Genomic DNA, 24,610 nt, shown 5'->3' on the forward strand with positions numbered 1-24,610 from the left:
GGGCGAGATTGTTGGACATCGTGACGTCGATTGCAGAGGCGGCAAGAGCACTAGCGACCCCACGAGATACTCTGTGTCGCGTATCTAACAAAGGAACTTCTCGCTGAACGGTGTTCGATTGAATGTAAGCCCGACGGTATCTCTTGTTAACTTCTTCTACTGTCACTCCCATCTCCTTTTGCAATTCCTGTCTTTCCGGTTGGATGCACTTGCCACTTCCAGATCTTCGAGCAAGATGAGGCTTCCAGATTGCCCGCCAAGAAAACTGTCCCTTCTCAAACCAGTTGCAAGATCAGATCTAGCCGAGAGAATGCCACTAACACAACTTTCCAGCACACCCAAAGATATGGCTGCAATAACAGCAGATGCGAAAGCCGCGTGGGACGCCCATGTCGACACCCGCACAGGAGCAGAGCCTCCAAAACCAGCTGACCCATCTGAGATCAGTACACTCAGAAACAAAATCGGCAATTCTTTCAAAGCTGCCGCAGCTTTACTAGGCGCTGCAGCAGCTCCCGTTCCCGACCAGACAGGCGATGGCTCCAAGATTGCCCCAGAAGAGAAGGCTAGCTTGTACAAGAAGATCGAGGGCAGTCTTCGAGATATGTCTCACCTTGGCGTCGATAACATCCAAAGTCTTTTGGAAATTCAGAAGGAGAAGATGCTTGGTGGCTATACCGACGATAAGACTTACCTTATGGAAGGTCTTATCCGGACTGCCGCCAAGCTACCTGACGGATCCAAGACTAGGGACGCAGTTACAGGCAATTTCCTAGAACAGCTCTGGAATGACTTGCAACACCCACCGCAGTCGTACCTCGGAGAGAAGTTCCAGTATCGATCCGCAGATGGCTCCAACAATAGTCTTATCAACCCCCAAGTGGGCGCAGCAGGGACACCATATGCTAGAACAGTCAAACCATCTCAGATGCAGACCCCCGCGCGCCCAGATCCGGGTGTTGTCTTCGACAGCATCATGACGAGGAAGCACGCCGAACTGCATCCTAACAGAATCTCGAGCATGCTGTTCTATCTGGCATCTATCATCATACACGACTGCTTCCGGACGAGCCACGAGGACTTCGCCGTTTCCATGACATCTTCTTACCTCGATCTATCCCCCTTATATGGGAGTAATCAGACCGAGCAAGACATGATGAGGACCGGACGCGATGGAAGGATTAAGCCTGACTGCTTCTCGGAAGCGCGACTACTGTTCTTCCCTCCCGGTGTAGGCGCCATGTTGATCATGTTCAATCGTTTCCATAACTACACTGTCGAGAACCTGGCCGCGATCAACGAGCAAGGGCGCTTCAAGAAGCCTTCGAATGAAGCTCCCCAACCTACTGGCGATGCCGAGGCCGACAAGAAGGCAAAGGACAAGTACGATGTAGCATGGAAGAAGTACGACAATGATCTGTTTCAGACTGGTCGTCTCATCACCTGCGGCCTTTACGTCAACATTATTTTGATCGACTACGTCCGCACCATTCTGGATCTCAACCGCACAGATAGTAACTGGCAGCTGAATCCCCGCGCCGAGGTAGCGAACCTACCCATGGGTGTTGGCAACCAGGTCTCAGCTGAGTTCAATCTCGTATACCGATGGCACTCCACAGTCTCCGATCGCGACGAGAAGTGGACGCAGGAGATGTGGGACGGCATGTTCGGCGAAGGTCGTGATCCCAAGTCTATCAGCAAAGGGGAGTTCCTTGGTACCTTGAACAAAGTCTACAGCAAGACCGACCCGGATCCATCGAAGCGCAAGTTTGCTAACCTGGAACGAAGCGACAACGGCACGCTACCTGACCAAGGCCTTGTCGACATCTTGACATCGAGTATTGAAGACTGTGCCAACTCCTTCGGACCGAACAGAGTTCCTGCTGTTTTCCGTGCAATCGAGGTTCTCGGTATCGAGCAAGCACGCAGCTGGAACTTGGGCTCGCTCAACGAGTTCAGGAAATACTTCAAGCTCGAGCCGCACAATACTTTTGAGGACATCACATCCGACAAGTACGTGCAAGAACAACTCAGGCACCTCTACGACCATCCAGATAAGGTTGAGATTTACCCTGGCATCGTTGTCGAGGATGCGAAGCAACCCATGGCTCCAGGTTCTGGTCTCTGCCCGGGGTACACCGTCTCTCGTGCTGTTCTCTCAGACGCGGTAGCGTTGGTCCGCGGCGACCGATTCTACACTCACGACTACAACCCGCGCACATTGACTAACTGGGGCTACCAGCTTGCCAATAGCGATCTTGGTGTTGATAATGGGTGTGTCTTCTACAAGCTCTTCCTACGCGCTTTCCCACAGCACTTCAAGTACAACAGCGTGTACGCACATTACCCTCTAACGACTCCCTCCGCGATGAAGGTAGCTCTCACCGATCTTAAGAAGGACAACTTGTACGACTTCAGCAAACCGGTGGCAACAGCACACCCACACTTCGTCAAAGAGTACAATCTCGCCACCGATATCATGAAAGATCAAACCACCTTCAAAGTCGTCTGGGGAAGAGCCATGGAATACATCATGGGTCCCGCATCCGCCGACTTCATGCTTGCGGGCGACGGGCCCAAGAACGCCGCATCCAGACAAATGGTCAGCAAGGCGCTTTATGTCTCTTCGTGGGACAAGGAAGTACGCAGCTACTATGCGCTCAAGACCAGAGAGCTGTTGAAAGAGAAGAGTGTAAAGATCGCCGATTTCAACCAAGTTGACATCATCCGCTCCATCGGCAACCTTGTCCACGTCCACTTCTGCTCTGAGCTGTTCATGTTGCCGCTCAAGACGGCCGCACAGCCCTATGGTATTTTCACAGAGGCTGAACTCTACCTCATCATGTCGTCGGTCTTTGCGCTCATCTTCTTCGATGCCGATCCTGCCTCGTCTTTCCCCCTGCACGTAAAGGCAAGGAAGGCAACACAACTGCTTGGAAACATCGTTGAGAAGAATGTCCAGGCTATTGCAAACTCTGGAATCCTATCCAGTATCATGGCGACAATCTGGCCTCAAGAAACTACCATGAAGTCCTATGGTGTGCACATGATCAAGCGACTGCTAGAGAGCGGCATGTCACCAGAAACTCTAACTTGGGGCCATATCCTCGGTACGGCAGGTGGTATGGTGTCCAACCAAGGCCAACTCTTCGCTCAAACGATCGAATACTACATCCTCGGCGACGGCAAGAAGCACTGGCCCGAGATCCAGAAGCTTGCTGAAGATGACAGCGAAGAAGCGTTCGAGAAGCTAATGCACTACACCATGGAAGGAGGCCGTCTGAACGGCGAAACAGGCGTCATCCGCGCCGTCGCGAAGCCCACCTCCATCACCGAGAGCGGAAAGACCACATATTTCAAACCTGGCGATGCTGTTTTCGTGAACCTGCGAGTGGCATCTCACGACCCAGACGTCTTCCCCAACCCAGATGAAGTGGACATCACACGCCCTATGGACTCGTACATCCACCTCGGATACGGTCCACACCAGTGTCTCGGGCTACCGATGACGCGCATGGCGCTGACGACTATGCTCAAAGAAGTCGCTCGACTCAAGAATCTACGCCCGGCTTTGGGTCCGCAGGGGAAGATCCACAAGGTGGAGAAGAAGATGGGTCCGGGCGAGGAGAAATACTCATACCACGCTTATTTGACGGAGAACCAGGATATGTACTTCCCGTTCCCTTGTGGTAAGTCATCCGACCCTCCTGATTTGTCAATCGAACTGTTAGAGAACCGATGCTGACGTGATGTGTAGCTTTGAAGGTGTGCTGGGATGATTAGGTAGATGTAATGCTTGCATCTGGAGCTTGATTGATGGATGACAGTGTATGATGAGATGAAGGGTTATGCGGAGGGTCTCGGTTTAGTTTGCAGAATGCCTCCACTATCTTCGATGGCGAACGGCGTGAGTAGCTGAAATGATGTGTTCATCACTCATCATTGCGTGGACCGATACCTCGTCGTGTTGCACAACGTGTGAAACGCGGGAGTCGATAAGTACAGATCGAGCCCAGCTTGATGTTGTTATAGTAGTTCAGAATAGGCGATCATACTAGAAAGGTGAACCAATAGGTCCATGCCAATGGTTGGGTTGTACGTGATCGCCAGAAAAGCGGCCAAAGACGAAGCGGAGGCCTCAAACTGACCTAGAGGTTTTCCCTAGCCTCAATACGAGCGCTTCATAGGCGGTACACTCGAAGCTTCCTTCTCATCCAACGTCGCCATCTGCACCGCCCTCGTACCAAACGTGACTTCTTCTCCCACATTACCCTGCCACGTCAGACTATGCTTCATCCATTCTTCATCATCTCTTTCTTTGAAGTCATCTCTCGCATGCGCGCCTCTACTCTCTGTCCTGGTCAACGCAGCCTTGCTTGTCTGCGATGCATTGGTGAGCAGATTGCGCAGCTCGAGTGTCTCGATAAGGTCAGAATTCCATATCAGAGACCTGTCTGTGACGCGGAGGTCGGTGGTATATTTCCTCTCGATATCGCTGAGCTGCGTGTTGCCTCTCGATAGTGAGTCGTGGGTGCGAAAGACGGCGGTCGTGGATTGCATGGTGCCTTGCATATCGTTCCGTAAAGCAGCGGTCGGCGTGCTTCCGTTGGCATCTAGGAACGTGTTTATCTCGCTGATGGAGTCGAGACCAACGTTTTCGGGGGCTGGAGTATGAGGCGCAGATGGGGAATGATTCGCAGAGATGTGCAGTGCTGTTGCACGGCCCTGGACATGGTCAGCATGTACAACAAGGTTGCCAGGAGGATCAAGTACTCACAAATACTACAATGTCGAGCAACGAATTTGCACCCAATCGGTTCGCGCCATGAACACTGACACATGCGGCCTCACCTGCTGCGTAGAGGCCATCTACAACGGCTTCTTTCCCACTCTTCGCGTCTACATCCAGCACCTGTCCATGGTAATTCGTCGGTATACCGCCCATACAGTAATGTACTGTCGGTAACACTGGTATTGGTTCTCTCGTGATGTCGATGCCAGCGAAGATTCCTGCTGTTTCCGCGATTCCAGGCAGACGTTCCATGATAACGTCCTTTGGTAAATGTGAGAGCTGGAGATGGATGTGGTCCCGGTTTGGCCCACAGCCACGACCTTCGAGGATCTCGAGATTCATAGAGCGAGAGACGACGTCGCGCGATGCCAGGTCTTTGGCAGTAGGAGCGTAGCGCTCCATGAACCGCTCGCCTTCGCTATTCAGGAGATAGCCACCTTCGCCTCGAGCGCCTTCTGTAATCAAGACCTGTTGTAGTCGTCAGTTGAGAGACTCTGTGATAGGTTGCTTCGTGGACATACGCCTGCGCCATAGATGCCGGAAGGGTGGAACTGCACGAACTCCATGTCTTGAAGCGGCAGTCCTGCTCTTGAGACCATTGCGCTACCATCGCCCGTGCTTGTATGCGCGCTTGTTGCACTGAAGTATGCTCTCCCGTATCCGCCAGTAGCCAGCACCGTGTTCCGAGCGAAGATTCTGTGAGTCGTGCCATCTTCCATGTTCAGCGCCGTTATACCCACGCACTTGCCCTCGCTCATCATCAAGTCGAGGGCAAACCACTCAATGAAGAACTGTACTCCTTCCTTGAGACTCTGTCCGTACAGTGTATGAAGCATTGCGTGCCCGGTACGATCTGCTGCACATGCCGTTCTGTAGGCCTGCCCGCCTTTCCCGTATTTGAGCGATTGCCCGCCCAATGCTCGCTGGTAGATGGTACCCTCGTTCGTCCGACTGAATGGCATGCCGTAGTTCTCGAGTTCGACGACCGCTGGGACGGCTTCGCGTGTCATGTAGTGTATCGCGTCTTGGTCACCGAGCCAATCTGAGCCCTTGATGGTATCTACTTGCGTGTTAACCAGAGTCATCTTGAATAGCACACTTGCTCACCATACATGTGCCAACGCCAATCGTCTTCAGTCATGTTCCCAAGAGCAGCGTTGATTCCACCTTGCGCAGCGACCGTGTGTGAACGGGTAGGGAAGAGCTTCGATACGCATGCAGTCTTGAGTCCGGCTTCCGTGAGTCCTACGGCAGCTCGAAGGCCAGCGCCACCGGCTCCCACCACGATTGCACTGGAATGAAGTTAGCTACATGCATTCCAATAGATCAATGTCGATTACTCATAGTGGTGGTCAATGACTGTGAGACCTTTGACATTCGGCCCATTGACGGAGGCGAATGTCCTGTGGTGTCTTGGGCTAAGTAACTGCCGGTGAGCACTGTATTGGCGGAGCCGAATGGCTCGCGCAAAGGCACGCATCATGAAGAGCGATGGGTGAAGAAAAGATACATTGGGTATTAGCTAGATCGAGAGAAGAACCTCGAGACATCAGAATAGTACACGCGGTAGTTAGCACCAGTGGCGCTAGCATGTAGGCGTTCGGCATGCCCCTCTAAGCTTCCCTCGGCTGTATAGCGATCCAGGGTGGGTGGAGGTTGATAACGCGGAGAAGGACCCCTATACTTCATAGAGCCGAATGCTTCTCGACAGCGGTGTTTCAGGATTGGGAGAGAGGGAAACCATCATTTGCGACGCTGTTGACCTGTCGAGACGCGTCGTTTGATGGAGGGAGAAGTTTGCGGGGTAGACGAGAGTGAAAGCTGGAGACGCGATGTGGCGAAGATCTGGGCAGGAACACCATGACTCGTGCGCGCGCTACCCCGGAAATGCCAACCATCGGCCAATCGGTCACAACACATCACGCAAGGCGAGAGACCGATCAGCCTTCCGTCGGCTATACAACATTGCACTAGTCCAAGACCTCACTTTGTCTTCATTATCGCGCCTGGCATTTCGTAGCAAGTGTTTGCCCTTCATGGGCGTTTCTGCTGGCACGAAGCGTCCGGTGCATGCTCTCCCGTGACGTCATATGACGAGTGGCGATATGGCGGACTTGGTGTGTCCAACCACTGTGCGTCGAGGAGCAAAGGGCGTAGAAAGGGCTGATGCGGATAATTCGGGTGTATGGTCAGTCGGAGAATACCTTTTGACCTCAGTGTGCTCCTAGAAAAGCTATACAGGTCATGAAACATATTTCTTCAATGCGCATGACGGACTTCGTCAAAATCTCCCAATATGACGACCGAATGGGCAAAGAGATGGCTTTCCGACCCCTCGATCACCCCAGCATCTCAACAACAAGTTACCATCATCGACGAGCTTGTCTCCTCCAAGACCCCACCCAAAACCTGTGCCTTCGCAACAGCCTCCCTCGTCGAGGCGCAGGACGACATCAGCTTCGCCCTAGCCGATCTCGTTGGTTTCTACTATTCGGCTGCCGAATCATGTACTAGTTTGAAAGAACTGGAACTACTCGTAGCATATCTCGTTGAACTAGCAAGACTACCCGATGCTGTGAACCGCGGACCAGAGGCCAGGAGCTGGGATGTACCTGGCCTAGAGCCGCCACCAAAAATTGAGGTTGGAGAGGTTATTGTGATAGAAGGGAAGAGGATGTGGAGTCAGTTACCGGGGTTTAGCATGCATCTTACGGAGATGTTTCAGGGTATGTTTGTCAAATCTTTATGCTGCCGTCTGCGACCCCTATACATTCCATGGCTGACGTTTTCATGATAGGGCCCGAGCTATGGACTCACAGCATCGGGAACCCAGCAACCCCTGAAGTCGCAACCACCAAATGGAAAGACTTTAACACTCTCCTCGCACTTACCGCACACGATCCTGACGCTCAAACTACACCGGCTCTCGCAGATTACACTAGACTGTCCCGTGTGACTTTAGCCATGGCATTGGAATACTCGCCTAGTACAAGGCTGGGCAAAAACACAGCTATGCATGTACTAGCCGCTGCACAGTGGTTTTCGATCGCGGGGGAAGAGATAGAGAAAATGTGTAGGGAGGGTATGGAGTCGATACCTGGGGGTGACCTTTGGGTGGAGAGAGGGGGAAGTGATGTTTGCGACGTAGCAAGGTTGCAGTTTTGGAGGGAGAGGATGAGGACATTGGGGTATTGAGTCATTATTGGTAAGAACAAGCCGATGTTAGATACTGTTACCCAGCTATGGACCTCATACAAAGGAAATACTTGAACAGGCTTGGAGCCTACATCGACAGTAGGTCAACTACTTGACATGTTGTCATATTGATGTAGGTTGCAGACCTGTTTAGCTTTTTCCCAGGTTGACGTGTATGCGCGTCAACTTGTTTCCCGCTTCACTGATAACTGGACTACATCCACACCAATTTATCCTCATCCGCCTACCCTAATGCCTCGGTACATACCAAATCGAGCTCTCAGCTTTCCTAGCAGCCTCGCTAGAGATTTCAACCTCAACCGTCACGGTACTTTCATCCAGTCTACCAATATTGCCTGCGTATTGTTCCCCGGGACGTAAATGTCTTAGTACAGGTATGGCTGATGCTGATGTCGATGACGACACCGATGGCCTTTCATCTGACGATGAAGCAGAGCACCCGTTATCTATTGTTGGTCTTTTTGGTTTTGAAAAACGTTTTTGGGTAACAGGCAATTCGATTGGGGCACCATTATTGCATACAGGTATACACGGAGGGTGCACGATGGTTTTCGTACGCTTCTTCGGTAAAGTGCTGGAAGTCGTGGTTGTGGAAAAGGAGCCCGCACGCTTCCGGTCGCTAGAAGGGGATACTGAACGACTTGATGATGATGACGAGCTTTGGTCGGCAGTGTATCCAGACGTTGCGGGCGAAGTGCCAAAGAGGCACAAGTAAGACATCTTGCGTGTCTATAAGTTGAACTCAGGGAGGGAGTGTGACCAGTCGATTGCTATTTGCTTGCTTTCAGATGTCGTAGGACGTGCTCAAAGTCTCACGAGGACTGAGGTAGGTCGTAGATCGCCGCTCGGGGTGAAACAGAACGTCGTGGAGCCAGGTGCCTGCGCCTTCATTCATACAACCGATCTGGCGAAGGTCTTTCGGAATCGTTACTAGCGAGCCGGTCGAGTCTGCGTGGGTGTGGCAGAACATTATGGCGCTTTAGAGTCTGTGATGCAACCACTGCGTCGTGAATGGACGTTATCGCTGTAGAGTAAGTGAATAGTGTCAGACAGCGTGAAGAAACGAAAAGCACAAGCGAGCTCATTTGATACAGTCTCATTTGGTGTAGTACTGTATCCACAATACTCGATCAAAAGATCCAGAAGCTGGCTAATACCAGTCAAGCTCATAGTAATAGCAATGTTCACCTGGGAATAAGAACGCCTTTCCAATGCCAAACGCCAGCGGCTATGCATCCCTCCAGGCAATGCAATCGCTATGTCGTAAACCATAAAATCATAATACAATCGTGTCGTTTCCTGTCGCGCCATTCCCATGCTAAAACGCCCATAAATCCCAACTTTTGCTCGCGTCGGTCATCGTTGCATGTACATACCGGTGGTGACCATGACGTTGCCGTAACGCTCGTTTGCGCGCCATAGGTACTTAAGGAAAACGATAGCTTTGAGGTAGACTTTCATAATGCGCCTCCGTCGGACCCGATCGGCTTCCAGGATTTTGCGCAGCGCTTTGGAGACAGCAAAAGGTGAGGCGACCCTCCGGGATGGTGACTGGATGATGGCGGGCCACGACGTCGCTCGGGTCAGCGTCGGCGGACTCAGGTCGGAAGCCTCGGGTAAGAAAGCTGCTGGGGTCTCGGGCGCGTCGTTGAGTGAAGCAGGGCCAAATTGGGCGTCGAGAGGCTCATACTCGAAGACTTCTGGAATGCTTCCAAGCGTGGGAGAGAAGGCCGCCGAGCGGGGAGTGCCGGGTTGGTGTGACATTTGGGTGGTGGTATTTTCTTTTGGTGGTGATGGACCTCTTCTTGGTGGTGAGGGACGGGCAGGTTGGTGTGGCTGCTTGGGTGCGCGTGGTGAGAGTTGGATGGAGGGTTGGCTGGCTGGCCAGAGCGGAACGGAGAAACGCCTAAACATGGAGCCCGTTTGTTTTGCTGACTGATTGAGGAGGGTGTCGCATCGTTGCGGTGAAAACAGCAGCATGTCGGACAGTGAATGTGTTGCACGACGAGGCTGAGGTGAGGACGAGATTGGGAAAACGAAGGAAAGCAAAGCGATGGCGGCACCGCGGATTAAGGCTGACTTTCGCACATAGTTAGTCGTGTGTAAACAGTTAATCCCCGCTTTTACAGGACGGGAAGGGCACTAGGCACTGGGGCCCAATGATGTTAGCATACGGGCGACGGTGATCGTGTGGACAAACGCGTTTGTTTTGCAGACAACACACTGGCAAGCCACTTCCCGTGGTCACACGAGCTGGGAGCACGCTGACCTTTGACGAGAAGACGCGTCGCTGCTGCCTCACACTCCTGGGTGCTTTGCGAGGAGTTGAATATTACCCCGCTCAGGCATTGTGCGATTGTAGATGAGGCATGACGTCGCTGTGGAAAAAGTTTGGATCGAGAGATCGAGAACTCACATCAACCGGCGCAGAAGCCGCCAACGGTAACGCTAGCGTCTAGCCCAATCACGCGTGAGACACCCCTTCCTGTCCCCAACTCCTTCACACCACCATTGACTGCCTCTGCCACATGGCCAGGGTGATACGCCGTCTGTGTGCAGCCGCCTGATGCAGCGCATCGCAGATGCAAGCGTGCGTGTCCTTTGATGCGTCACCGGGTAACCAAAGCCCTGCCATCTGCCATGTCGCTCTCAGCCTGCTTGTCCCTCCGCGGACTGCCCTTGCCGTGGCCTGCGTCTCACCGATGAGGGCATGCTCAGGCTTTGCACGTTTCACGGTGACGCCCAGCAAAGATAGGCACCGAGTGAGAAGTAATCATCGTCTGCGCTGAGATAGATGTAGAAGGTCCTCGGGACCCTTGTGCGGCGGTAACCTACCGCCTGCTTGGGATGCGGAGAAGCCAAAGCTATACAGCACCAAAGTTCCTCTCATCTCCCGCTGCAGGTCTGCCTGTCTGCCATCGCCTCCGCGACATTGCGTACGACGAATTCTTTCGCTTTTGCTACTACTCTGCTTAGCCGCCTCTAGCATCAACTAGGCTGCCTGACTCCGAGTCAACATCAGCAAAATGACGTACACCAGAAAGCAGGTCGTGACTTGCATCAGCGTGCTAGTAGGGTCTCATACTGTGCGAGCGTTCACGTGCTTGTTCTAACAATATCCAGTATCTCGTCATCGCAACCGCACTCGCAGGGTGAACTCTCATCGTAACCGACGATGCTAGGACCGCGCTAACACGTCCAGGTGGGCTGCTTCCCGCGCGAACGCTCGTTCTGTGCCCATCTCCGACACATTGACCGGCTTCACTACGGCTCTACCCATCGTCTCAGGCCTCCTGCTCGAATGCGGCTATGACTTCACGCGTCGGCAAGAGCGTCGCAAGCATCTGGGGCGCGGCGAGATCCAGCGCCCGCCACTCGTAATCGTCGCAAACACGCTCATCTTCATCTACTCGACTGTCGTCATTACCCTCGTCGGCACTCATGTCGCGCCGCCTTCTGGGTTAGATTGCGGACTGCGCGAGCGCTGGCAGACGTTGTTCAAGCACAAAGATGCGAGTGCCATCCGACAGATTCAGGATGCTTTTGAGTGCTGTGGCCTAGCCAATGCGCGCGACATGGCATGGCCGTTTCCAGACAAAACACACAAGGCCGACGCATGCCAGATCACGTATGCTGGCAGAGCTGATGGATGTTTTAGATTCTGGAAGGCTGAAGAGCAGGTGGTTGCCGGCATGCTCATGTCCGTCGTGGGCATGGTTTTCATCTGGCAGGTACGTAGTGGGGGTTCGCAGTGCTGCGAGACGCCAATGCTAATTTGACTCTCTAGATCCTTATCATCGCCATTCCCACCCAGAAGGAGTCGTGGCTGCATCGCATCGCGCCCGAACGCATCTCCCGCATGATCGCCGACGAGCGCAACGGCGACACCGAGCCTCGACGAGCCATCGATTACATACCCGGCTACAACAGCAACCGCTACTCTGACCGCATCGAGGAGGAGACTGAAGAAGACAGCCAAGACTCAGTCCGTGCTATTGAGGAGGGCAATCGCCGCCTCGATGGTGCGTTGCCAGGACATGTCGAGCGCGATCAGCAGCCTAGTGTCGAGAACGAATGGGCGAGGAACTAGGTCGTTGCACACATGCAAGCTGTGGCAGTTTGCAAAAGCACACTCCATGTTCGGGAAGTGGCATGGTACAAAATCAGGGTGCCAATTCTACGCAAAGTCGCAGCTCTGCGCATCTTGAGACTGTCGTCTCATCCTGATTGCGACTAGAAGCGGGAACACAAAGGGCCAGTTCGGCTGGTCTAGCATCTAGTCTATGAGACAACACCGTCTACGACTGCAGTGTCGTCTTGAACATGTCTTTCCCGAGTCAGACAGTAGGGGCTGTTCCAAACAATGCAACGTAGTGTCTTACATCGTCAGCTATGACTATTTAGCGCACGCTTTCGACCACTATCACTCACAATGCACTTCAATCTCATTCGTATATACTCAAATCAACATGTTTGCTCACAGTGGACTGTTCTTCGAGGCAGACCGACAGAGCATTCTGACATACCTATATAATGTTCGACGCTCAAGTCCTATATACCCGCAGACCGTCACAAACACCATTTCACACCCACGCCCCAGCGATGTCCTCCACGAAGAACACTACCACTTATCTCTGTTCGAACAGGCCACGCCTAAACAGTGTCAACACGGCCCATACCTTCGATGACATTCTCCCACCAGACAGAATGACAACATGGGAAGACTTGGACGCCAAAAAGAAAGACAAATTGTCCCAAAAGGTCAAATCCAAGGTGGGGAGTACAGCGAAGTCCGCTTTGGCCAAGACCAAGGAGAAATTGGCGGAGAGCAAGGCGAAAAAAGAAGCCAAGAAGGCGGAGAAGGAGGAGGGGAAGAAGACAAGGATCGATTCCGTAGTGGATTGAATCAGTTGGTGGAAGAGGTAGGGGTCGTGCATAAGGATGTATTATGAGGTGAAATGAAGTTTGTTTGGCAAATTGAATTCTGAGCTTGGTGATCACTGTGTCTTTGATCGAGTAGGCGTCCTAGTGACTCTTTATCGTTGCATACGTGTCGACTCTCTTGTGGCGAAAGTATCCTTCTTCCGTGCTGATCATTGATAACCTGAAGTACTTTATTGACTATTGACTCAGAGCTAAGAGATGGAACGCTGTCTATGGTGCTCTAGCAATCTTTCTCGTCAGGATGGTTTGGTCACGAGAGCGTCGAATTGCTCTCATAAGCGATACTCTATGCGCTGTCTCTTTCTTTCGCTGCCATCCGGATCCCAGGCTATGACTCGTATTTGGTCGTCGATAGGTGATTCCTGATGTGCTTCTAACGCGTCGCTTACAGCTTCGTCCACGCAAGCAGACGCGAGACTGGTACTTGGCTCATAGAAGACCTCTTCATCAATGTCCTGGAAATTGGAGTCTTCCCAATTGGATGCATGCGCTTTTTCCAAACTGTTTCCATGCCCTTCCGTTGCCTCCTCACTGTCTGTCGCTGTATCATCTTGGTCGAGTGGTGGAGGGTCCAAGGGGTGCTTCTGGTCGCTCTCGTGAACGTCGAGCTCTGACTGCTCTACAGAAACCTCCTCCATTGTTGATAAACTATTCTCTTCAATTTTCTCGGCTTGTTGTTGCTCGGGATGGATGTCTGGTTCCAGCAAGACATTGTCGACTGGTGGTGTAGGTACGGGATGCATGGGCGGTGGGCTGATGACATCTGCATCTTCATCGATCCCTTTGATAGCCTCACTCTCCGGGCTTTGGCTGGTAGTATCTTCAGGTCCAGAAGACCCATTATCGGGTAGATCGGCATCGTACACACGTAGCCATGGCGCATGTACTTGCTCAGTAGTTCCACCATGGTCGTCCGACAGCCGATGCAAACCTCCGCTCACAGAGACCATAGGTGTTTTGTGCTCTTTCACCGTAGCCTCCAGTAACGCAGCTTCTTGGCGCTCAAGCTCAGCTCTCTTCGCAGCAAACTCTGTCTTAATGTCCGCCAATCTTCCGTCCAGTAACTGCTTGTTGCGCACCAGTTCCTCGATAGCATCATGGGCCCTCTGTCGTATATTTGAGAGAAATTTGCCGCATTTATGGTTATGTAAAAGCTGCGCAAGAAGTACAGCATCGGTAAGGTGCTGTAAGAGTCCACTGGATGACAGGCGAACTCGGTGGACGGCATTGTGTCGGAGCTGGACAATCGATTCCATGAGACCGGGCAAAGGCTTTACATCGTCTTTCATGTCGTCCAATTTGAGTTCTTCTCGGTAGATGAGCAATGTTCTGGCCCATTGGTTGAGTTCGACTGCCTCTGCGCAGTCCCAACCTTCTCGATGTAAAAGCCCAGCTAGCCTCTCCTGCGCGAAGTCGAAGCAGACCTTTTCAAGAGTGTATTGGACTCTGACGAGGATGCGATGCTGGTCCCAGAGTGGTAGGGCTACGGAATCGAATGACTGCGTGTGCGAGGATGCTTGAACTCTTATCAGCACGGCTGGTGAATACGTTGATTCAACATACCATTATCGATCTTTTCTCTCTCTTTCCTAGCTTTGAGCCTGTCGCCAATGCCCATGAATTCTTCGGGACTGTATGTACCTGCAACGCGTTGCACAGCTGCTACACTACTTGCTGCAGCGCTGGACTTGGTGACTGCTGGCTGAATAGCCGCTGTACCGTCCTTCCCAGTCTGAGATGCAGAGGCAGTCGATGGGCTGGGCTCAATGGGAAGACCTCCAAAGACATCAGGAAAGCGTACTTTCGCTTTCGCCGTTGAAGCAAAGATCTGGTCTCCTGACAGAGCGAAGGCTACCGCGGTGATGCTTTCCACTCCATATCTCTGGATTAGAGGCGCAATCTTGGCTTCATCCCTATGTTTCTCGATATTTTTACGGATCGTTTTCGCGGTGCTAGGCGGTATGTGGAGTGCGCTGAAAGATTCTCTAAGCGCGAGGTATACTTGCTTCTCGGTGAGCGGAGGGATGGCCATGGCTCTTTATGATAGACTTGAGGTATAGAGGGACGGTGTGCAGTAATATTGTACATCGCGTTTCCGGCTTTGGTGGCTAGCTATATGCGAAGGCGCCTCAACCGCTGCGCCTCAATGTTGCCTTGAGGAGCTTGCGCATGAACATTCACTCAGCTGGAAATGCACCCCGCGCCTGGATGCCTTGCCCAGCGAATGATTGATCCGGGTTGACGCCATGCCTGTGGGCTAGCCTGCGAGCCTCAGGCGTGGCTTGCTTTCCGACGTGGCTTCCTGGCGTAGAAAGCCGAACACGGATCACACTGCCGTCCAAATTGAGGCTCAGTACATGGCAAAAGTCTGCCTGGATGGGGGGCTCATGAATGGCTACTGCCTCGGGCGTGCGGATGATGCACTCGCTGGTGTGACGCGTCGTATGAGCCCATCGCGATCACAATGTGGTGGTGTTGGAGGAAAGAAGCAGGTGCGGGTGCGGGCCGGCGGCGGGAGCCCTGCTGATCCTTGGAATTCGCCGTTCCAGCCCCCCGAATTTGGCGCCCTCGCCTGACGCGGAACCAAGACCACTGAGCTCAAGGGAAAGGCTGAACACCCTAGAGCCTAAGTTACCCTTAAGTCGTTACTTTGCATGTTTTTATCTTAACGTAGGCTGCAGAGCTGTTCAGTTTCTTCCGTGTATAAGGTGAGACGGTCGACACGCCAGAGCAATGTCATGAACTCACATCACATCTAGAGTAGATTATCACTCGCGCAAAGCGCGTTCAAAGAGTGAGAAGACCAGAACACGTGTCGAAGTCTTGCATGTTGAAGGTTTTCTTATCGAATCGTGCTCCCCAGTCACGACCAGGGGGACCGTCTTATGAACAGAGCTCAGCGCCTTGCCTACATAGCTATCTACACAACATCAACTACGCCTACTCCGTAACGAACGTGGAGCTATCCCATCCATACACCTTCTTCAAGCGTCGGGAGTAGATCAGAAGGAGTCGCCCCTCAATACTTGCCTGATGCGGCCGATGAAGCGTTATATCCCTCCGTACCGATACCTTCTCAGGAGGGACAAACGTGTAGATTGAGCCGACTTTGGGATCGATTGTAAAGCCGAAATCGGCCATGGCAGCCACGAACACGTCCCAACGTACTGGGCTTCGAGCTGCGGATGACCTTGAGAACAGCGACGAGAAAACTGCGGCAGTGGAGGGTTTGACGTAAAAGGTTTCCTTTGAGGAAACGGACTGGTCATTTGTGGTGACTTGCGGCATTATGTCGTAGATGGAGGTTTGCGCCGGTCGCGTCTTCTCCTTCTGCTTGCGCTGTTGGATGTTCGATTCTGGGGTTTCGGGGGCTGATGGTGCCTTGTATTCGGCTTGGCCTTGACTAGCTTTTGCCTTTTGCTGCTCGTACTGCTGCTGGATGCTGGATGCGCAGTTCTCGACTAGGTCCTGGTAAAGGAAACCGAGCTTCGTACCTGCCATCTCAACAACATACTGATCCAGCGTTGCAAGAGCGCCTTCAGCCATACCCGGCTCCAGCAAGTTGTCGATTGGTATAGCGTACTCACCAAGGTCGATACTATCTTTCAGCGACCTCAGCTCCCTGTCCAAAGCTGCGAAACCTGGGATGAATGGCTGGCTTTTCTTGTGGTTTGGTGCGGGTAATTGCGCAACTGATGAGAGAGACTGGATGAAAGTGACGATAATGGCCAGATCTCCGAGACAGTCGTATTCTCGCTCCGAAAGATTGTCTCGCTCTAGCGGGTGAGCTCGATGAAGGTCCTCCAGCTTCTGAAGCCATTGCGCAGCCCCAGACCAATTTATGTCGTCCTGACAGAGTCGAAGCATGTAATGTAGCTGCGGATTTTTCAACGTCAAAGACTCGGGGCTTTGCTTCAATGAGAGGCGTGCGATGTCATCTTTCCGTACGGCTGATATGCGCTTGAACCATTTAGTGCCCCACAAGCCTACAGCCACACTGCTTTTAAAACGAGTCTGAGCGCGCAGATACTCGAGATGGCAAGTGTTCGACAGCTCTCTGAGGATGATCGCTCGATATTGTTTGTCTGAAACTGTTTTCAACATATCCAAGAGACGACCGATGTAGTTCCATGTAGCGGCAGTCTTTATTGCGCCATGGACAGCATCGAATACAGCACCACTGATATATTTGTCTGTCTGGGCAGGCAACATGCGTCCCATCTCGTCTGCGACGAGTTCTGGTCTATTGAAGAAGCAAAAGTTGACCTCGTGGGCGAGAACCGCGGGCTCAGTCGTGATCAGACCAAGAAGATCCTCACGAGCCGACATTTGGTCGAGCGCCATGTCCACAAGATCTGACAACTCGAGTTTCTTCGGGGGCGAGTGTATTGACAGCTGTGCCAGTGCCGCGGTAGCCTCATCGTTTGGTTTCTTTGGGCGCTTCGTCTGGGTTCGCGTTGTGGATGCAGTCTCCAGGATATCCTCAATGATAATATTGAGAAACTGCAGCAGGTTGATCTGGCGCATGAGAATGAGCTCGCCGGTAGCTTGAGGAACTATAAGCTTGGCTTCTATGGCGGGCTTCATCTCGGCTAAAACCTCTTCTCGCTTGTCGGCCACGATCCTGACCGATTCTCCGTATTTATCCCCGGTCAAGAAGAGCGTGTAACAGTCGTCGTAATTTGAAGCATCGATCAATTTCAGGTTCTTTTTTTCCATCATAAAGACTATGTGTCCATAGTCGCCCGGAACTCCTTTGAGACCCGTGGTATATTGATCTTTCAACGACAGAGTCGCTCGGTGCTTGAGCAAGTCGAGGAGGAGGTCCGAGGATGGTGCAGTCATGTCGTGTAAGTTCCATTCAGGGACGAATTTGTAGACATTTCCCAAACTTGTGTCTCCGGCATGCTTCAGGACAGCGCCCTCATGAGAGCCTGCTCTCATGACTTTTTCGCGTTGTTCTCGGCTGAGCGAACGCCATATTTGTTCAATCCGAGGGCCATGACGACGATACTTACGAGCGAGGTCGCGATGAAGTTCCTTAACTTCCTCATTCATCTTGTTCCAGTTGAGAAGAGTCGGTGGTGGGACAAGTGCTGCCGGAGCCGCATCGTGTTATGTGTCGGTGAGGGGATGGCGCTAAAGATAACCCCGGGGCTCTGCCAGCCACGCGGCACTAAGCCTCTCTGAATTGAAAGCCATCATCGCAAGCTGAGGAAAGCGACTGCGTCAGAACAAGGAGTGACGAGAAGGATCATAAGCGTGATTGGAAGCCATATCATTGCGACATGAATGGGGGATTGATTGGATAGATGATGTACCTTGTAACAGCGTGCCTGCATGCTATTCTGCAAGCCCAATGGAGCTAGAGCTTATGATGACCTGGAATCTCGACATTTCCAAGGTTGGTTCTACGCCACAATTGGACATGCTTGCAAAGCATCCACATCTCCCTCGCGTAGCAGAAGTACCGGCTGCTGTGTCGAGAAAGGACGCGGAAGAAGCGGCGCGGTCTTTGCTGCAATGCTGATGCAGTTGAGAGCTGACTGAGAGGCGGAGGAAATTGCCGTCGCGGGGTTATTTGCCATCGCTGCACCTTCTGCGTGCACGGTCTTGCTGCCGGATCTTCGCCTTGACGCTGGCGTATTTTACGGTCCAAAACCTCCTCCGAGCCCCGCACAGTCTTGCTGGCACCCATTTGAAGCACGCCGCCCGCATGTTCCCCACACTGGCGTGCATTGCATTGCGAAAACCTCCTCCGAACTTCATACAAACGCTATCTAGCCAATTAGAGGCCGAGCCGAAGATGGACAAAACATCGACGAAAACCTCCTCCGAAAGGCACGAGAATTAGTGATCTGCCCACAATTCGTATAAAATGTCTCCCTCAGAGCGCTTACACCGCGCTCTCTTCATCCAATCTCCTACTACTTTGTTGCCGTGTTCAACTACGAGCTCTTTTACCTATCTTCCACTCGGTTCAACATGGCTCCTCACAGACTGCAAGTCGCTGTTGCCGGTCTCGGCCGCATGGGCGCTCGACACGCTTTGAACATCTTGAACAAGACCCCCCGCGCTGAGCTTGTCGCCGCATTCTCTCCAGATCAACAAGAGCTCAAATGGGGCAAAGAGCACCTTGAGCCATACGGCGTGACACTCTACGACGACTACAAGAAGATGCTCGCGCATAAGGGTCTCGAAGCTGTAGTGATCGGCACTGCAACCTCGGTACATGCTGAGGAGACTCTCCAAGCTATCGAGAAGGACCTACACGTCCTTTGCGAGAAGCCTCTCTCCACCAGTGTTCAGATTTGCCAGGATGTCGTCGATGCAGCTGCGAAGAAGCCACACCTCAAGGTCATGTGCGGGTTCTCCAGACGCTTCGACGACAGCTACCAAGATGTTGCGAAGAAGATTGAGGAGGGTGCTATTGGTCGGCCAACCGTTGTCCGGTCACAAACTTGCGACAGGCAACACCCCGACCCAGGTACGAGCTGAGATGCATCATGTTTTGATAAGCTGTATACTGACATCTCGCCTAGATTTCTTCGTTCAGTACGCTGCATGGTCTGGCGGTGTTTTCGTCGACATGTCAGTCCATGACATCGACCTCACACTATGGTACTTCGGCTCCAACGTAGTACCCAAGTCCATCTCCGCAAATGGGGTTGTCGCCATTCTGCCAGGTCTGAAGCAACACAAGGACTACGACAACGCCGTCGGTATCGTCGAGTTCTGGGATGGCAGAATCGCACATTACTACGCCTCTCGCATGATGACACACGGCCAAGAGGATGTCACCGAGATCATCGGTACCGAGGGAAAGCTGACAGTCAACCTCAACCCCCAGAAGAACCTGGTCAACTACTACTCCAAGGCTGGTATCACCCGAGAGGTACCCAGCGACTACTGGGGTCGATTCGAGCCTGGCTTCGTCAAGGAGGCGAATGAGTTCACCGCGGCGTGCTTGGATAATACCCCGGTACCGTTGGAGTTTCAGAACGCTGTCAAGGCTGTACAGATTGGAGCTTGGTTGCAGGAGGCACTCGTCAGCGGGAAGCAGATTCGATTTGACGAAAGCGGCAAGCGTATCGACCGCGCAAACTTGTAGGCGATGACTGAGAGCGCCGCGGGAGTCGCACGGGTCGAACGACACATCCCTTTCATTCTACGTAAAATACATCAGTCATGCGTATTGCATATTATTACAACAATCGATTGTATTCTGTGCGCGATATTGAAACTAAAGTTTATCGAATTGTAGTTCTCAAACGATGGTGATGTTGTAATCAGTTATTGTTCGTAAGATGTGTTGTGCAACAGTACTGAACCGTCAGCAGACGTTCAACTTTACAAAGCCCGAAAAGCGGGCGCAGCAACCCAACCCCGCACGACCGGTCAGCGATCTGAACAGCGAGAACCAACAAAAATACGACAACGCAGTTGCCAGAACCACTTTAGGTGAAGCTGTCTCATCGCTACAGATCTTAAAACATAGTACTCAGGCATATTGCTAACAAAGTCTTTTCTTATCCGGCTCATATACTCTGCGGATTTTACAGAAATCGGTAAGCCATCGATCTCTGTATGGAAGAACGGCACGGTCAACATGTTCGCCTAAATACCTCAAGGCCTGACAATCTTGGGCAGCCAGTATACGCTTTGTATTTACGCGTTATCGGTCAGATCAATCTTGAACCTGAGGCTCGGAAGCGAACAATCTACGTAAGGTCGGTTTTGCCTACGGTCAGCTGCTTGTTTGCACCGCCCGCACTGCGCCTCAGTCAGCCAGTCAGCCTTGTTTGCCTTCCTTGAGAAATGTCTTGGTATACCAATACCAACGATGCGGCTCTGCGCGCTTGGAGCATTGAAAGCCCGTGCTTCAAGTGGCAGGTAACCCAGGCAGCCAGCCTCCCCAGCAACAGCATATTGCACGTGACTACAGCATTATGCAGGCTTCTAAGGTGTTGGTGTTACTGGTCGTTCACGCCCTCCCCATCAATGTCTCCGCCATCCCAATTCGCTCGCTTGTTGGAAGCTACCCCAGTGCGGCCGTCCATGCTTCCGGCAGCCAGCCTTGGTCGAAACAAGACGTACTCACCCTTGTTGGTGTGTGTGTCGCAGTGGTCACTGTCATAATTGGTTTGGTTGGCGTACTTATCGCGTCGCCTAAAGCACGAGGCTGGCTGTGCAGACCCATCTATTGCCTCGCCCAACGCGGGCAACTCAGTAAGCACATGCTCCCAAACCAAGATGTAATAGCCGCTCACTATTGGACTAGCATCCGAGCATCCTGAAGCTCTGTCTTCTAGACATCGACCATCGACTATCAAGAACTGGAAGAGGAAAGATCACAAAAAGGTCCATCTGCAGCTGCAGGATCAATACACTGAGTTGCTAAAGACGCGGAGGGGCGGCTTCTGACTTTCAAGGTCGCAGTGAAGAGCGGAGCATCTGGAGGAGAAAGCAATGCTGCACGATAGTACCTAGGAGTTGAGATTGCCGACGAGCTGCGGCAAGGATGGATACATAAGATGGGCGATGTTGTAGATACTAGAGAGGCCTTTTGCTGTCTCTGGGGGCTTATTCGAGATATTTAATATTCCATGACAAAACAACCACCCAAAGACGTACCAAATTTCCTAGACTGAGTGTCCTAGCTTGCACATCCATCTTCCTTGGTGTCCAAGCGCTGTCCCTGCACTCTTGTTGTTTTGCAAGGCGTTCGCAAGAATCCTGAGATGATAGAGTAGAGATGTGAGCAACCTGTATCGATTGGAGAGACGACTAAGCATTAATGGATCCTATCCAATGCGAAAACTGAACAGGCCCTGGAGGCTACGTTGGTATCAAAACGGAAGATAGGACGATTTCGACGCATTGCAGACTTGTATGATAGTACTTTTTCTAGAATTCGTTGAGACAAACCAATAACGTCTTGTTACACCTGATGGATACCTAGGTAAGCAACAAGTCCGACGATTGCCTCATCTTCAGTAGCAAAAAACACTCGTGAGTGAATAGCCTTGATTTGAAACCATTCCAAAAAGATATCTGGATTACCGAGAGGCGTTCGTTTTGACATATGATTCGGTAGGGCGGGCATGAAGCGGAATCTGCTTGCACAGATTAGGCTTAATGGCATCCTGATCGAGGTGACTGACCGGTGGTGTCGAGCTGGCCCGTGCAGTATGGGGTGGCTTTCCCGGTGAGATCCTCGAGTGGGTTTATCAAATCGCGCCGAGATCTTTTCTATTCATTTTCCCATCCCGACTCTGCTGTATGTCAAGAAAGCCTCTTGGCGCACGTGACTATAATTCGCGGAAATGTGCTCTCTTCTTGCCGCATCAATCGGCTTTCTTCCAGCTCTCGTTCAAGCCTTCCCTTTTCCACCCGATCATACTGTAAACTCTATCCATCGCTCGACTGCTTCCGGTCAAACGCAAAGCAGGTGGTCGCGACAAGACATTTTCACCCTTGTCAGCGTTTTCGTAGCAGTAGTCGGCATCCTGATTGGCCTGCTCCTTGCCTCACCAAGGTTACGCGAGTGGTCGTACAAGCCTTTCAGATGTAAGTGAATCCCGTTACCCTTCTCACATCGGCTTTCAATGAAGCTAATGCGTTCCCATCAGCTTGCGCGACCGCAGTTCGACGCAGGCGGATGCGCCAGCAGATTGACGCAGACAGACGGCTCCAGGAGGAATACAACGAGTACCTCGAGTTCAAAGACTTTCAAGCGATGAGGAGTAGCTCGCGGTAACCGCCGGACACAATGGAGTGGTTTGCTTAGTGAGGATGTAGAGTAGAGGGCGGTGCCTTGTCATAGGAGTCTGGAGGATTGGTTTCGCAACATATGTACAAATGTATGGAGGTGGTTTGTTCTTTTTTAAGTCGTTGTCAGCTTTTGTTATAATCCCGACTTTCTTTCGAGCGTATCGAACGCCTTGTTTCCGCCGTTGGATTTGTAAATGTTACCCTGGCTTGACAGCCGTTTCCTCTTGTCTAGACTACGAACGCGCGATATGTAAGCCGTAGCAAGAACTCGTTACTAGGATTGTGCGACGAGAGCTTGGAAGTACCTCGACTTTCGTTTCTGATGTGACCCGTTTCGAGGTATTATTTTGGCTAGGTAAACTGGGGTCACCAGGGGTGACTAGAATTCGTGTCGCATGTTGCTGAGTAGACACTATTAAATGTTTATAAGTACGTAGCTTCAAGACATTCTATACTTCTACCTAGATGCTATCTTTGACACTTCTGTAGTGTTTGCAGAATACGACACGAATTCTAGCCGCCGCCGGTGGAATCACAAAATGCAACTCACTCAGCGACCTAAAGAATCGGGTCCGTGTCATTTCCTGACTCTTTGCAAAAAGCAATACGATAGTTTCTCCGGAGGTATCGCATGACTGCACCGCGAGGTGGAGAGTGTAAGTACGCTGACGTCGATCCTGCTATAATTAGGCCCGGGGTGCCTGACTGTGGGGTGACTAATGCAACGTGCCGTGTGAAGCTCTTCATCAAGGCAGGATCGTGGGTAACTGTTCGGGAAGGCGGATGTACGATGATGACGATGTTCGTATTGGACGCCTAGAGTCGTATATAAGTGTGGAGGGAGTGTCGGTGAAAGAAGATCCCATCTCTTATGTACCAACAAGTACTTCGAACCAATCTTCATCATGCACTTCACACAAACCGCTTTCGCTGCCATTCTGGCAATTACCTCTTCAGCCGCTGCATCACCCCTGGCGGCCCGTCAGAGTGCGCTTCAGGACTGGCAAGTCACTAGGGTGAATGTCTACACTCCGTCGGGACGCCCTGGTAGCTACCCATGGGCTTCCATCACAGCCGACGTGACGGACCCCAATGTGATCGATCTCGGTCCCGCACAATTCAGTAATACCAACGTCACCGCGCCAGCCGGAAGTCAAGGACTTGTATGGCTGAACTTTCTTGTCTCTTACTCTAGTACGTTTGCTGATGTGTCCCTAGAATTGCAAAGCGCAATGGTACACCAAGGGCGAGAACCCCCTAGACAGGACTTGGCCGTGCGATGGCACATCCGATGGGTATTGGGTCATGAACGTCCTGGAGGGAAGCGATGGTTTCGGAACTCGCGACTTCACCCTGAAGTTTACCCATGTAGCCGACGTCAAATACCAGGGTGGGCAGTACAAGGCGACATATGAAGCGGAAGGTTACTTCACGGGCGGCCAGAACCTCGCTGGTTCATGTGGTGGAAGTGGAGTCTGCAGCTGGAGCTTGAAGGGTGATGCGAAACCCTTTGCGATCACCCCAAAGAAGCTCTAGAGCTTGGAAGATGAGAGCTTGGAAGGGATGATAGAGGTGACAGGACTCTCGTAGCTAGTGTACCTGTGCAATGGATTAGTCAAGGTATACTAGGGAGCCGTCCGCGAAATGAAATGCCAATCCAAACCTCAACTACGTCATTCGTAGCCCATTGTTTCTATCAGACGAAAGATGATCGGTTTTAAATCCTCGCGCATCTGACAGTCCAAAGTATTCGGGTGCTGGGCTTGTCATGGCTTCGCCCCAAGTCATCGTGTGAGGGTATGGTAACCTCGCCACTCGTAGATGCAAGACAGCATGGTGATATATTGTCGCATGTTCTCAAGCGACACGGTTTACAGTTCGTGC

General features: G+C 52.1%; 9 protein-coding genes across 9 annotated transcripts; 6 read left to right on the top strand and 3 right to left on the bottom strand.

Annotated features, from left to right (window-relative positions):
* Window positions 1–310: 310 nt before the first annotated feature.
* On the top strand, window positions 311–3,745 carry J4E93_005833 (uncharacterized protein; the record flags this gene model as incomplete). Its single annotated transcript, XM_049343752.1, has 1 exon — window positions 311–3,745. One exon carries the CDS (start codon window positions 311–313, stop codon window positions 3,743–3,745), a length of 3,435 nt encoding a protein of 1,144 aa, XP_049198985.1.
* A 422-nt stretch (window positions 3,746–4,167) lies between these two features.
* On the bottom strand, window positions 4,168–6,275 carry SDH1_2 (succinate dehydrogenase flavoprotein subunit; the record flags this gene model as incomplete). Its single annotated transcript, XM_049343753.1, has 5 exons — window positions 4,168–4,725; window positions 4,778–5,260; window positions 5,314–5,852; window positions 5,900–6,084; window positions 6,133–6,275. 5 exons carry the CDS (start codon window positions 6,273–6,275, stop codon window positions 4,168–4,170), a joined length of 1,908 nt encoding a protein of 635 aa, XP_049198986.1.
* An 813-nt stretch (window positions 6,276–7,088) lies between these two features.
* J4E93_005835 (uncharacterized protein) lies at window positions 7,089–7,748 on the top strand (the record flags this gene model as incomplete). The annotated part of the gene is made up of 2 exons (XM_049343754.1): window positions 7,089–7,518; window positions 7,612–7,748. 2 exons carry the CDS (start codon window positions 7,089–7,091, stop codon window positions 7,746–7,748), a joined length of 567 nt encoding a protein of 188 aa, XP_049198987.1.
* Window positions 7,749–11,034: 3,286 nt separating this feature from the next.
* Window positions 11,035–12,098, top strand: J4E93_005836 (uncharacterized protein; the record flags this gene model as incomplete). Its single annotated transcript, XM_049343755.1, has 4 exons — window positions 11,035–11,079; window positions 11,132–11,160; window positions 11,211–11,739; window positions 11,796–12,098. 4 exons carry the CDS (start codon window positions 11,035–11,037, stop codon window positions 12,096–12,098), a joined length of 906 nt encoding a protein of 301 aa, XP_049198988.1.
* Window positions 12,099–12,371: 273 nt separating this feature from the next.
* J4E93_005837 (uncharacterized protein) lies at window positions 12,372–12,913 on the top strand (the record flags this gene model as incomplete). Its single annotated transcript, XM_049343756.1, has 2 exons — window positions 12,372–12,378; window positions 12,609–12,913. The coding sequence occupies 2 exons, from the start codon at window positions 12,372–12,374 to the stop codon at window positions 12,911–12,913; spliced, it is 312 nt and encodes a 103-aa protein (XP_049198989.1).
* A 311-nt stretch (window positions 12,914–13,224) lies between these two features.
* Window positions 13,225–14,984, bottom strand: J4E93_005838 (uncharacterized protein; the record flags this gene model as incomplete). The annotated part of the gene is made up of 2 exons (XM_049343757.1): window positions 13,225–14,468; window positions 14,516–14,984. The coding sequence occupies 2 exons, from the start codon at window positions 14,982–14,984 to the stop codon at window positions 13,225–13,227; spliced, it is 1,713 nt and encodes a 570-aa protein (XP_049198990.1).
* A 908-nt stretch (window positions 14,985–15,892) lies between these two features.
* On the bottom strand, window positions 15,893–17,896 carry J4E93_005839 (uncharacterized protein; the record flags this gene model as incomplete). The annotated part of the gene is made up of 1 exon (XM_049343758.1): window positions 15,893–17,896. One exon carries the CDS (start codon window positions 17,894–17,896, stop codon window positions 15,893–15,895), a length of 2,004 nt encoding a protein of 667 aa, XP_049198991.1.
* Window positions 17,897–18,937: 1,041 nt separating this feature from the next.
* Window positions 18,938–20,063, top strand: J4E93_005840 (uncharacterized protein; the record flags this gene model as incomplete). Its single annotated transcript, XM_049343759.1, has 2 exons — window positions 18,938–19,439; window positions 19,495–20,063. 2 exons carry the CDS (start codon window positions 18,938–18,940, stop codon window positions 20,061–20,063), a joined length of 1,071 nt encoding a protein of 356 aa, XP_049198992.1.
* A 3,568-nt stretch (window positions 20,064–23,631) lies between these two features.
* On the top strand, window positions 23,632–24,262 carry J4E93_005841 (uncharacterized protein; the record flags this gene model as incomplete). Its single annotated transcript, XM_049343760.1, has 2 exons — window positions 23,632–23,889; window positions 23,945–24,262. The coding sequence occupies 2 exons, from the start codon at window positions 23,632–23,634 to the stop codon at window positions 24,260–24,262; spliced, it is 576 nt and encodes a 191-aa protein (XP_049198993.1).
* Between the last annotated feature and the right edge of the window lie 348 nt (window positions 24,263–24,610).

The sequence above is a fragment of the Alternaria ventricosa genome (genome assembly GCF_023758065.1).
Source record: "Alternaria ventricosa strain BMP 2768 chromosome Unknown scaffold_9, whole genome shotgun sequence".
Lineage (NCBI taxonomy): Eukaryota > Fungi > Ascomycota > Dothideomycetes > Pleosporales > Pleosporaceae > Alternaria > Alternaria ventricosa.